The 12,835-nt window shown below is 39.4% G+C and overlaps 1 protein-coding gene across 9 annotated transcripts in view; it reads right to left on the bottom strand.

Moving 5' to 3' along the window:
* Positions 1-12,835, bottom strand: part of limch1a (LIM and calponin homology domains 1a) — a 63,763-nt gene that overhangs the window by 26,240 nt on the left and 24,688 nt on the right. For 6 of the 9 annotated variants that reach the window (XM_051899007.1, XM_051898983.1, XM_051899015.1 and 3 more), the window contains exons 7-15: positions 12,518-12,719; positions 10,162-10,399; positions 9,748-9,927; positions 7,381-7,719; positions 6,570-6,851; positions 5,784-6,071; positions 4,078-4,395; positions 1,185-1,592; positions 1-143 (exon numbers count right to left, since the gene is read on the bottom strand). The exon at positions 1-143 is cut by the window's left edge and continues 199 nt beyond it. In XM_051899007.1, coding sequence (XP_051754967.1) covers positions 1-143; positions 1,185-1,592; positions 4,078-4,395; positions 5,784-6,071; positions 6,570-6,851; positions 7,381-7,719; positions 9,748-9,927; positions 10,162-10,399; positions 12,518-12,719 — 2,398 coding nt within the window. The remainder of the gene's footprint in view (positions 144-1,184; positions 1,593-4,077; positions 4,396-5,783; positions 6,072-6,569; positions 6,852-7,380; positions 7,720-9,747; positions 9,928-10,161; positions 10,400-12,517; positions 12,720-12,835) is intronic. The other 3 variants (XM_051899033.1, XM_051899042.1, XM_051899050.1) reach the window with 1 other exon arrangement.

Below are 12,835 nucleotides of genomic sequence, written 5' to 3'. Positions count from 1 at the left end.
CATAACCCCCACATTCATCATCATCATCAAATCCTCCAGAGCGATCGACGTTAATTGCAGATGAGCGCACAATGTCAGGGCTCTTTTGGGTCACTTCAGAAAGCGGAACAGGTGTCTCTGGTACTTGATCGACTGGTTCATTTCTGTTAAAATAGCATATGCTGATAACTAACTCACACAATTAAACTCAGTTTGATATAGCACAAGCGCAATACTGTATAAGGCAAACAGGTTAAACAAATACACACATACATTCACTTCTCTGGGAAAAAAATTTAAAACTTCTGTAAGATGATTTGAGCAGTGTTGGGGTAACGCAATACAAGTAACTTGAGTTAAGTAATCAGATTACTTTTTCAAGTAACTAGCAAAGTAACATTACTTTTTCAATTTACAACAAAATATCTAAGTTACTTTTTCAAATACTGTAAGTAATGCAAGTGGTTGCTATGTTGTTGCAAATTGGTTTATATGCAGTTCTGGGAGGTTGTTTACTGGCCCACGAATTCTGGTTTCTATATATGACTCAGGTTCTTCTTTCAATGTAAATCTATGTTGATGTTTTTTTGCCTATTTAATTGTTGAATCTAGTGATGCACAATATCAATACCATATAAGTAACTGGCCAACATTCTATTTTTTCATCTATATTGGATATTTAATTTGCTGATTATTTAAATCCATATTCCATTATTTGTAATTTTAAATAATTTCCCCTATTTTTTTATATTTAGATTTCCTTTGCTGTCGTGTAACACTTACTTAATCTTTAAAAACAAACAATTTATTAACACTTTTAAGTGACATTTTTTGCAGATCCCAAAATATCCATTTTCCGTACTGTACATAATAGTGTTATGATCTTCAAATTCATTGTAAAATTGATTTTAGTATTTCATTTAGACAAAACAGTACAGAATTTTAATATGAACCACTGGAAATTATTTATATTGGAAATTATTTAGGCTTATCGTATCGCCAGAATTTTAACAGTGCAGTAAATTCCTAACCAAGTATGAGAAAAGCTAAAAGTCATGTTTGCCTTAGCCAGAACTACTGAAATATAAATAGTGCACTCAAAAGTCTAGAAAATATTTTTTTTCCACCACAGCACGTTAGAATGTTAGACTTATGCATTATGAACAAAAAAGTTTGCGACTTCCAGTTAGTTTTGCTTGTCCCACCTCTGTCCAATCTTAGTTCTCTTTGTCTTTATGTTTCTTTCCAGGTACTGGAAGTCTCTGTCTCCACTCATGCCCATCTGGATACTTCCTTTCTGGGTTATGGAAGCCCCTACAGCGCCTTCTCTCTTGGAACTCGGCTGCGGGAGGAATCTGTTATATGACGTCCCGCTTGCTGGCTTCTGAAATGCTCCTGTTCTACGAGCTAGCATGTCATCCTTTTCTACATCCGGTTGCCTCTCCTCTTCTTCGTCCTCTTCGTCATCCTCCCTCTCATCCTTAGCTTTCTTATCCAGTTCCTCCTCCAGCACTCTGCGTTCGGTGGAGGTCAAAGGCTGTTTAAGGTCAAACATGGCAGGGTTCGGAGGTTCAGGGGGCATGATGGGAGCAGGCTCAGGGTTTGCATCTCCACTAAGTAAGTTAATTCATGATGTATGAGACGTGGAAGGAAAAAGAGAAACAATGAGTCAGAAACAGAAAAGGAAAAAATGAGGGGGAAGGACAGAGAATGCAGATACAGGCAATGAAAGATGCAGTCCAGTGGGAACCAAAGCAACTGCATTGCAGTTACTTAAATCAACAGAGTCACACTTTATTACTATCTTACACAAGCACAAATGCATATTTCATATTTTTTCCTGTTCCTTCACAGTCAGAGTCAGATATTTCAGTCCACACCACCACTGTAAGCCATTCACTGCTAATTTCTCTCCTAAACAGGCCAAAAAAGCCCAGTTTTAGCATAATTCATGGTTGCCACAATTGTTAGCATCATGCTAACAGCCTCACTGTAAGCCATTCACAACTCATTTCTCTTCTAAACAGCCCAAATAAGAGCAGTTTTAGCATCATTCAGGGGTGCTACAGTTGTTAACATCATACTAACAGCCTCAACTGTAAGTCTAATTTCTCTCCTAAACAGCCCAAATATAAGCAGTGTCAAGCATCATTCAGGGGTACTACAGTTGTTAGCATTATGCTAACAGTCTCTCAAGGCACAAGTCCACCAGTTTCATGAACCCCAGTGAGATGAAACCGACATGCCCTTTTAATGCAGCATCACTGCTAAGATCACTACACACATTCCCAAACTCCAACAAACTCTGAGGGTGAGTATATGCATCCTCATCCTTTGGTAAACATAACTGAGAGCAAGCAGTCCTCAACAAGCAGTGTTTGTAATAAGAGAGTTGGTATACAGTACTTGGTATATACTGGACCAACAATTACTGTTCCTGAGAAGATTCTAAGATGACAATGAGCACTGACTAAAAGGGTCATATTGTGAGGTAATAACAATGAAATAGAATAGAAATTAATGCAGCGTTCACACTGTCGTAATTACCATAATTACTAATGACAAACCAGGACGTTCTACTCTGAGGTGTTCACGTCCTCAGACTTGGAACTGTGTGTTTCCATGGCATCACTATTAAACGGCAAAATGAATGTGTGTAATTTGAATAATAAATAGACAAAACCACAATACAACAAATAACAGTCATTATGCAAATGCATTATTAATAAACTTTATTTAGCAAGACATTAGCTAGTTATTAAACTGTGTTAGCGACATTAACTGTATTGTATGTCTTTCACTTATCTTCAGATTATTCTGAAGCCACTGCCATTTTGAGTGTTTCCAAATGACGTTGTGGCGGTGAGGTGGTATGAGCTCTCAGAAAGTTCAGTTTACAAGCTGAAATTATGAGTTCTAAGAGGACATGAACACTTTTTATAAGTCTGAATCTTGTAATCACGGTAATTCTGACATGGTTCCTTAAAGGTGCTGTATGTCATTTTATGACTGAACTAAAGCATAAAAATACCATAATATGTTTGCAGATATTTAGGAAACATGCTAAGTTCACATACTCATTTCTCTGAAAAACAATGCTATTGCCAGTTATTCTACTTTGAAATGTGCATTCCGTGTTGGATTGTCTGTTTTTGTTTTGGTCTGTGTGATCCTGCCCACTGCCAATTTACCCAATAGTATTTCGACACTCCGGGTTGCCAGTTAGCGGAAAACACAGCGTATTGCAGCCACGGAAGCCAGCATCCATCTAAAAATCTCTATGAACGGGAGCATATTAAAAAATATATGACAAATCAACTCATCAACTTACAGTGTGTAAGTCTCCTTGCCTTCCATTGTCAATCGCGCTCGCTCCTGTTGCGTGTCCTCAATCTGGCAACTCGTGTGAGCATTGAGTTTGAGGAGGAGGGGGGCGGGGGAAATAACTCTCTCCAATATTTTGAATTTGGACTGCAGTACCCTTTTCAACCACTAGCTATCAATAGTACATACTGCACCTTTAAGCACCAAGTGGAAATGATATCAATCTAGTAGGAATATACTAAACGATGAGCAAATTTATATATTAAATAAAAAAAATAAATAAAAAAAAACATGACATGGCCCCTTTAAAGTTGGAATATCATTGCGCCTGCTGCACCCATGGTACGGCAGCAAATTTCCTTGATTATTGCGCCGGAATGAGAGTATAGTTCCTAGTCATATTGGCCTAGAAAATCGCAACTTTTCATTTTCCGTCGGTCTTAGTACACAATGTAACTACAGAAGAGTCAAGTTTTAAATAGGAAAAATATCGAAACTCTTTGGTCATTTTTGAGCGAGATGCTAACGGTCTAATCAGATTCAATGAACTATGCTAAGCTATGCTAAAAGTGGTACCGCCAGACCCGGAGATCGGCTGAATGGATTCGAAAACGGTAATACTCAACTGTTTAACTCTAGGGGAGTTGGAAAATGAGCCTATTTTCAAAAAAAGTGGAGTGTTTCTTTAAGAGTGTGCCCCTTTGGTCTGTTGTGCACGAATGTGCATGTATGTATGCATCTATCCTTCTCTCCTGTCTTTCTTTCTCTCCCTACCTGCCCACCGCTCTCTTTGTCAGTCTGGAGCCCAGCCCTATGGTGGGCACAGCAACAGGTGCCATCGAGAGGAGATACCGAAGCTTCTCCGCCTCGTTCCCCTGTCCCTCTCCCCTTTCCTCATCCTCCTCCTCCTCCTCTTTCCAGGAAGTACTCTCCATCTCTGTCACACCCCCAAATGTCACAAAACGCCGGCGTTCACCGGAGGAACGTTCCTGGCAACCGGCCAGGTCGTTCTTGGCAACCTTCGTCTTGGAGGAGACAGAGAGGCAGCCTTTCTCAAGACACGTCTGACACAGAGGGACAATAGGGTCATCGCTGTTCACACGCACACACATACATGACACGTGAGTAAGAAGAGAAATAAAGAAGAATTAGAGGAGCAGAGGGAAAGAAATGATGACCACTAAAATATACTAATGAAGAAAGACCACGTCAGTCTGACAGTCAAGTCAATGATATAGAGAGTATTTGTCATGGATGTCTGGACAGGGTGTGATACCCAAATAAACCCGCTGACGCTGATGCAAGCATGGCCTTTTGAAACATATAAAAGGGAAATTACTATACTCAAGGAATGACACACACAGCCTTGGCTCCTGTACAACAGTTTAGTATGTGGTCTTACACTCACATGCTCCCCTCCCTCTTTCTCTGGGAGCATCTCTTGGTTTCAATAGTTGCCTTGGTGACGTCTGTTTGCTTGAGAGGGGCTTCCCTCTGCAAACAGAATTTGGAGTCTCACAAAGGCCCTCTCCACAACAGCATAACAAGACACAGAGCCCTCTTACACAGCACTCACGTCAATGACAGACCAAGTTTCTTGGCTCTTAGCCTTGGCTGATTTAAATGTATTTTAGGCTTGCATTGCGTCTTAACCCGACGCAATACTTTTTCAGCAACAAGTGATTTGTCTGTCTACACTGAAAGCAAAAATGTGTGATGGCACACAATCACAGCCATTCAGAAGATATCTGAAGACCATACACTATTCCTTAAATATAAAAGCAGCAACATATTTTGTGTGGAAAATAGTAAGTGTGATATTAATAAGATAACATTATTGGCTTTATTTGTCCTTGTATTAAAGCTACAACAAATTATTAAAAAACCCCTGTGGTAAAAATCCAAGTTTTTAATGTTGTTTATATGTCTATGTGGTGTTTTTAATATGCTTTAAGACAAACCATGTGAAAAGTCATAAGTCAACACCATTGCTGTGTATTTTCTCTTTAAAACTGCAGTGAAAAAAACACGGTTTGAAAACGCTGGTGTTTCTGATGTCACAAACTACCTTGTAGCCAATCAAGTCAACGTGCCGGCGGGCTTTAGCATATCATTAACTATGACCACTCTGAAGCAAGGGAGTTGTGTAACATTAGCAACACATTATTAGCTGTTTGATAACGTAGTGAAGCAAAACGCTTATATCATATTAATTACCGTTATGTGTCCGACGTTGTAAAGAGCGATACCATTGCGCAGTGTTTACCTCGGTAAGTTGACCAAGTGGATCTTTGAGCTCGTGCGAGTGAGTGGAGGCGGGGCTAATTAGCATATTCATAGATCCGAGTATTACATTCAAGCTATTTTAAGGCATGAAGAATTTTATTTCACCGGAAAAAACATTTAAATATGTCATTATGAAGTGTGTTGTTGAGTCATGTTAGGTCAGGGGTCAGAGGTAAAGGTCACATGTCAGGCACCTGCTGTCTGTATTCATCTTGAGCCTCTGCCATTTCTCCAGGTCTGACTGAGTGATGGTGGTTTGAGCCAATAACTGCCGGGGGTCTTTCTGTGGGACAGGCCCACTTTGGGCCCGTCTTCTGGCCAGGTCATCTGTCTTTACATTAGGCATCACCACCCTCCCCACTTTCTCTCTGTCTGACCCTTCCTCATTCTCCTGCTCACTCCCACTTTCTTTCTCAGGGGTCAGGAAGGGGTTGTCCTTGCGAGTTATGATTGACACTTCAGCAGGGGTGGAGTCAGACTCACTGTAGACCAGTATGAAGGATAAACTGAGCTTAGCAGGAGGTCTAAACCAGAATACTCAGAGAGAGAATGGCTAAGTGTGGTCAATCAGGGTCCAGAATTAACTTTTTGTCACACATGCAAATACAGTAGCAAGCAAATTTAAATATTTTCTTTAAATTGGATGTAAATATAAGAATATTAATATTTAAATAAATTTATTTTTACCAGCATTTTTTATTATTTATTTTTTTAACAAATTATTTCTTTGTCCCAATAACTATGCGATTATTTAGTTGTTTTTTTCCTTGCATACTCTTTAGTCACTTCCAGCATCATATTGAAGACAGTCTTCATGTAAAATTTAAACCATGCATAAGGTTACAGTTCCTAATAATGAAGTTACCAGCAAAACAACCAGTAACATCAAGTGCTCATCAAGTGTTAATTTTGGACACTGTGGTCAATGTATAAAAAGCAGAAAAATGTATGAGAAAGTGTGAATGTTTGTTTCGAGGCACCTGCTCTCTGTATTCATCTTGAGTCTCTGCCATGTTTCCAGGTCTGATTGAGTGATGGAAGTCTGGACCAAGGACTGAAGAGGATCTTTGGGAGGGCGTGGCCTTCCCTCAGCCCGCCTCCTCGCTAGATCATCTTTGTGTGGGTTTGGGACAACTATCTTCCCCTCTACCTCTTTCTCATCTTCCTCATCCCCTTCTTTTGCCCTTTCTTTTTCAGGATTCAGGAAAGGATTGTCCTTACGAGTTATGATTGGTATCTCAGGGGGGGTGGAGTTAGCCTGACTGTGGTAGAAATGTAACATTATAATAAGTATAAGAAAATGGACGCATAAATCGTACAGAACACAGCAACCATGCCAATATTGACATCCAGAATTATACTACCATTGTATGCATCATACAATGGTAGTTAAGCAGCAAGTTACACTGTTGTACAGGAAACACATCCCTGGCTGGTCGCTCAAGGCCTTGCTATGGTGTTGTTAGGTGGTTACTTGGGTGTTCTAAGTGGTTGCTAGTCAGTTGCTATGGTGTTCTGGTTGGTAGGACACTGGGGGAAAGATGAACTGAAAGACAGATCTAATTTTTGATCATGCACTAGGGGAAATTCAATCAGATAGAGAAGATAAAATAAGTCAAAACAGACTAAGGACGGAGCAGAGTTTAGTGAATGTATCTTGAAAGCTCTATGAGATAAAGAGTTTGAAAAAACCCAGACTCAGATTTGTGTAATAACATCGTGTTGGATTTGTCAAGCCAATATAACTAGCCCCTGAGCATAAGCCCCCATCACTCTTGGTCACAAGCACACCTCTTTTTCTCCTGTTCCATCTTCTCCATCCTTTCCAACACAGCATGCTGGGATGCCAGCCTGATTCCCTCCCATTTCTTTTGGTCCTTCCAACTACAAGAGCCGGGCAGGAAGTTATGGGCCACACTCGGTTTGAATTGATTCATGCGCGCTCTGCGAGAAGCAAGATCATCCTTTTGGACATCTGGAATCTTCTGCTCTGCCTCTTCATCTTCATCTTCCTCATTCGAGTCCCACTGATGTGTGGCAGCAGCCCGCATGAAGTCATTGTCTCGCCGAAGAATGATGTCAGGTGAAGGTGGTTTAGCTTTATTGGCCTCCACAGGATTCTCGATTGGACTGAGGGAAAATTTCACCATAACAACATTTGAATATATTTTACAAAAATAGAGTGCAAAAGTGCCCGTACACTTTTTCGGTGGCCTTCGTTCCGGAAGTATTTTTCCCATTCATTTTCCCCATATAAAAATAATGACATAATCAAATTAAAAATCAGAAATTTAAAGGGGACCTATTTTTACAAGAAGCAAAATAAGTAAAGTTTTAAAGGGGGGGGGGGGGGGGGGGGGGGGGGGGTGATGATGATCCAAAACAAGCTGTTTATGTGTGTGTCCCTTCAAATGCAAATGAGCTGGTGCTCCCGGCACACTTTCAAGCAGAGGGCTGAGTTTCAAGAGCTCATGCTCCGGCATACTGACAACAACAAAACAGGACAATCTCACACACTGAAAATGTCAGAAACTGTCAGTAGCGGTCTTCATGTGTTCGAACCGGAGTTGGACAATGATGGAGAGACTCAAGAAGAAGTGACAACATGTAGAATGCAACAGGACGTTTCTGAATGATTACGTGATGAATTTAGGTAGTTGATGTGGAGCTAACTATCTTCAATTTATCGATTAGAATGTTCCGTCATGATAATCTATAAATCGCTGTACAGGTGCTTTTGTGGGAGCTGTTGTAAGATGCCTACAGAGCCACAGAATATATGTTGCATGGAGACAGAACAGGTATAGTTTAGTTTAATTACGGTTATAACTTATGTTGTCATCTAGCTTTTATGACATGCATTCAATCCTTCTGGACTGGAGCCTGTTTGTTTAAACACTTGTAATTCCTCTTTAGCACAGACATTGTACAACTCCAGCTGTTACAGCTAGGATACAGAAATGGCAGACTCTTGTGCTTCTCACTCAGGGTTGTGTCTATGCTAATAGGGCAGTTTGTCTCCGGCTGTGGGCTGGGCTTCTCCCTATGATGACGTCATCGAATGGGGGAATCTGAATCAGCTTGTTTTTGAAGAGACTGATTTTGATTGATTGGAATTATAAATAAATTAGTGAGCGGATTTTTGGCATTATATGCTGGTTGTTCTCACACACTGTGGACACACACCAGTGTTTAAACACCTTATAAAAGTGTATTTTGCATAATAGGTCCCCTTTAAAACTATTGATTTAAAGACGTTGAATATATATAGAAACAATATATTCTACATTTATTGCAAAATATGTATATTATGCATATATTTAAGAAGTTTGACCGTGTATGTTATTCGGTGTTGCTTCATGGAAGTGGGTGGGCGCTAAAGAGTGATTAGCTTTTTGCGGTTCTTCGATTGGTGGAGATTTCTCTGCAGAATAATGGTAATTGTTGTTTTTCACCAGGAATTCCACTGTTGAACATGAATATTTAAAAATAAGTTGAAATAATGCAGACTGATGGCTTCAACAAAAGCATACAACATTGATTAACAAGCTTGTAGCCCGCAATAGGTCTGTCATTGAAAATAAATTCCCCAATGGAAAAAATGAATGGGATTTTACTTGACTAACCGACTTTTGCACTCTATAGCCTAATGTAGATGTTAGTGCTTCCATATCAGGAGTTGATGCATCAGTCCTTTAAAATAAGTCAAATTAGCATAACTAGCATAATCTGCTCCTCAACCCAATAAACACACACACACACTTCATTACAACCTAGCATAAACAGATTCAGACTAGTCAAAGGGTCACATCCAATTAATTCACAAGCTGACAGAAAAAGTCAGCATAACTTTGCACTACACAGCTGATTTCAGCTCAAAACATTAGCCAAGCTACAAAGGTTAAAGCTATTTCACAACTGTGTCACTCCATGCTATAATGCAGCACAAATCAATAAGCAGCACAAATCCAAAGCAAAAGTAAGCAAGGTCACTCCCCACACAGCAACCTAGGGTTAGATGACAACTCATGGCTTTAAACACACAAGTTTTGTGGTTACCAGCACCAATCTTTAACAACTATGTCCCACACACAACTAGTTAGCAGTTTTAGTCGCTAGTGCATACACATGCCGAAAGATCTCATTTTGACCGCTGACCTGTTATATCGCACAGTGGCGGGTAATACTTTAATTCCTGCCTTTTCAAGCTTCCTTATTTTCTTAAGCTCCGCCTCCTCAAGCTCTGCCCCTTTCTCATCTGCCCAGGTGAAATTTTTCTTCAATGCAAGACTTCGAGACACGCCAGTCCCCTCTTTTAATACTTCTACGCATTCTTGTCTGTGGGGGGCAATTGGAAATTTCACAGCTCTCACAGACACACTTGTGGATAATACAGGATGAATCAAACAAACAAACTCTGACACATAAAACAGATGATGCTTGTGTACTTATTTTTGTTTAGATGTATGATGTGTCTCAGCCATAACTCAGCCAGAAGAGGAATTTCCAGCCAATTCCCTGAGAAATCAAACAAACCAAACACTTACTGTCTATCACAGCAGCTGTGATTACCTGAGAGGTCTTTCTCCAACAGGAGACGTTGAGTTGCTTAGACTCCTCCTGTCTTCCTCTCTCTCGCTCCTCCTCTTCCTCAGGGGGGCAGGAAGGTAGTTGGTCTGGTTGCTCTTGTTCGGCAGATACTGGTTAAAGGGTAGAGCGGCACGAGGCTCTTTGTAGGACACGCGGCGGGCAGACATGTCATCCTTACGCACGTCTGGCAACTTCCTATGACCACCGTCGCCTTCAGAGTCTGTGAGAAGGACATATGGAAAGAAAGCAACATGCTTTGTTTTTCTCAGTTTTTTTCTTATTGTTATTTATTGTTGTCAATTTACTGCCATTTGGTATTAGTATTTCATATTTATATGGGTTTTAAAGGGTTAGTTCACCCAAAAATAAAAATTCTGTCATTAATTACTCACCCTCATGTTGTTTCAAACCTGTAAGACCTTCGTTCATCTTCAGAACACAAATTAAGATATTTTTGATGAAATCCAAGAGGTTTTTTATCCTCAACAGAAAGCAATGAAATTACCACATTCAAGGTCCAGAAAGGTAGTAAAACATTGTTAAAATAGTCAACGTGACTACAGTGGTTCAACCTTAATGTTATGAAGCGACGAGAATACTTTTTGTGTGTAAAAACAAAACAAAAATAACGACTTTATTCAATAAATTCGTCTCTCCCCTGTCAGTCTCCTATGCTATTTTCGTTGCAGCACTTCCAGGTTCTACATCAGAACGCTGACTCAGTATTGGCCGATGCCTGTTCACGTGAGCAGTACGATGCATGCATGAATTGCTGAACTGCGTTCACTGCGTCAACTGCATATGAGTCATTATTTTTGTTTTGTTTATGCACACAAAAAGTATTCCCGTCGCTTCATAACATTAAGGTTGAACCACTGCAGTCACGTCGACTATTTTAATGATGTCTTTACTGCTTTTCTGGACCTTGAATGACGGTAATTACGTTTCTTTCTATGGGGGAAAAAAACCTCTTGGATTTCATCAAAAATATCTTAATTTGTGTTCCGAAGATGAACGAAGGTCTTATGGGTATGGAACAACATGAGGGTGAGTAATTAATGACAGAAATTTCATTTTTGGGTGAACTAACCCTATAAGATCAAACTAATAGAGAGACAGAACCAGCATTCATATTTCAACAAATACAGTGCATGCATATCTGACCATCATCCAGATCAGGGCCGACATTAATGAAAGGCTCAGTGCATGTAATTGAGTGCAAAAATGTATAAGCTTAAACATCTTACATCAGGATCTGCAACCTTTGCCATATTGAATGAATTGATTTTATGTAGTTTATGTAGTAATATCGACATGCCAAAAAGCTTCTTGCTGTAATACTTCCACAGTCACGCAGCCTGTCTTATTTAGTTATGAGATATGAAGGAAGTAAAATACTTAAAATAAATGCAATTTTTTTAAATACTTAAAACCAAGTTATTTTTATAAAACAAATAAATATTTTTTTTTTACCCTAATCTTAAACATAACAAAAATCAAACAATCAGAATAAGAGTGTTGTTTATCTTTAAACTGTAAATCACACACACACACACACACACACACACACACAAACACACCATCTTTGCCATATATGTGGGGATATTTTGTCCCCATAACATAGGGTATACCTGAACACACACACACATACAAACACAAAAAAAATACAATTTATGGTTTAGAAGTTTCTTGGGCTTTTATGTTCTTTCGGCCCCTGTTTTCAGTCTGTCCATGTTAGGATTCTCTAATAAGATGCAGTTCATGTGAACCCTCTCACACACTCAGCACACAGATGAGTGTGTGAATGTCTGTCCAGCACAACAGCTGCACTCTCACACCCACACTGCACATATGTGGCAATGTATGATTCTTCTCTTTGAGTCAGAGTTCATGATTGCGTGCTTTGTGTGTTTTTACCCTCAGCTACTCTCGCATGAAGGTTTGGACATGGACAGTCTATATGCTGATTTGCTGCTCAACAAACATTTCTTATTATTATCAATGTTGAAAATGTTTAATATTTTTTTGGAAACTGATATATAATTATAAACGTCTTATAGTTATAAATGTCTCTACTGTCACTTTTGATGCCATTTAGTCAACTTAATGCAATCAACTGACTGATATATACTGACTGTGTGTATATATATATATATATATACATACATTTTTAACCATATAATCACACTCAAGAATTGCAAGACACTTAAAAAACATATTTATATTACAATGTTGTCTACTTTTACATCACTACCAAAATTATTGTGAATGTATCATTACTGCTGAAAATATTGCCCAGCATAATCTAACAAAATATAAATAGAAGAGAAAGTTGTACCATCACTGTTGCAGCGAATAACTGTGTCTGGAGAGGGTGTGTTCTGGGATCGTGAGCCAAATGAGTCGAGACTGTCAAACGAATCTTCTCGGGCGTGCCTTGGAGGAGACAGCGAATCAGAGCGCTCTGATTCCCAGCTGTCGATGTAACCGCTGTCCCTTATACTGCGCTTAGGGGAGTCCAACTCTTCATTTACACACTCCTGCAATCAAACACAAAAAACATAGGGAATGAAAAACATAATAGCATATATTTAATATATATTTAATTTATCAGGCTGTTTCACAGGTTTAGTGTTCTTGACAAGATTTGATTTAC

Source organism: Ctenopharyngodon idella, chromosome 1 (assembly GCF_019924925.1).
Source record: "Ctenopharyngodon idella isolate HZGC_01 chromosome 1, HZGC01, whole genome shotgun sequence".
In the NCBI taxonomy this organism is placed as follows: Eukaryota; Metazoa; Chordata; class Actinopteri; order Cypriniformes; family Xenocyprididae; genus Ctenopharyngodon; species Ctenopharyngodon idella.
This window is presented reverse-complemented; position numbering and strand designations above follow the sequence as displayed.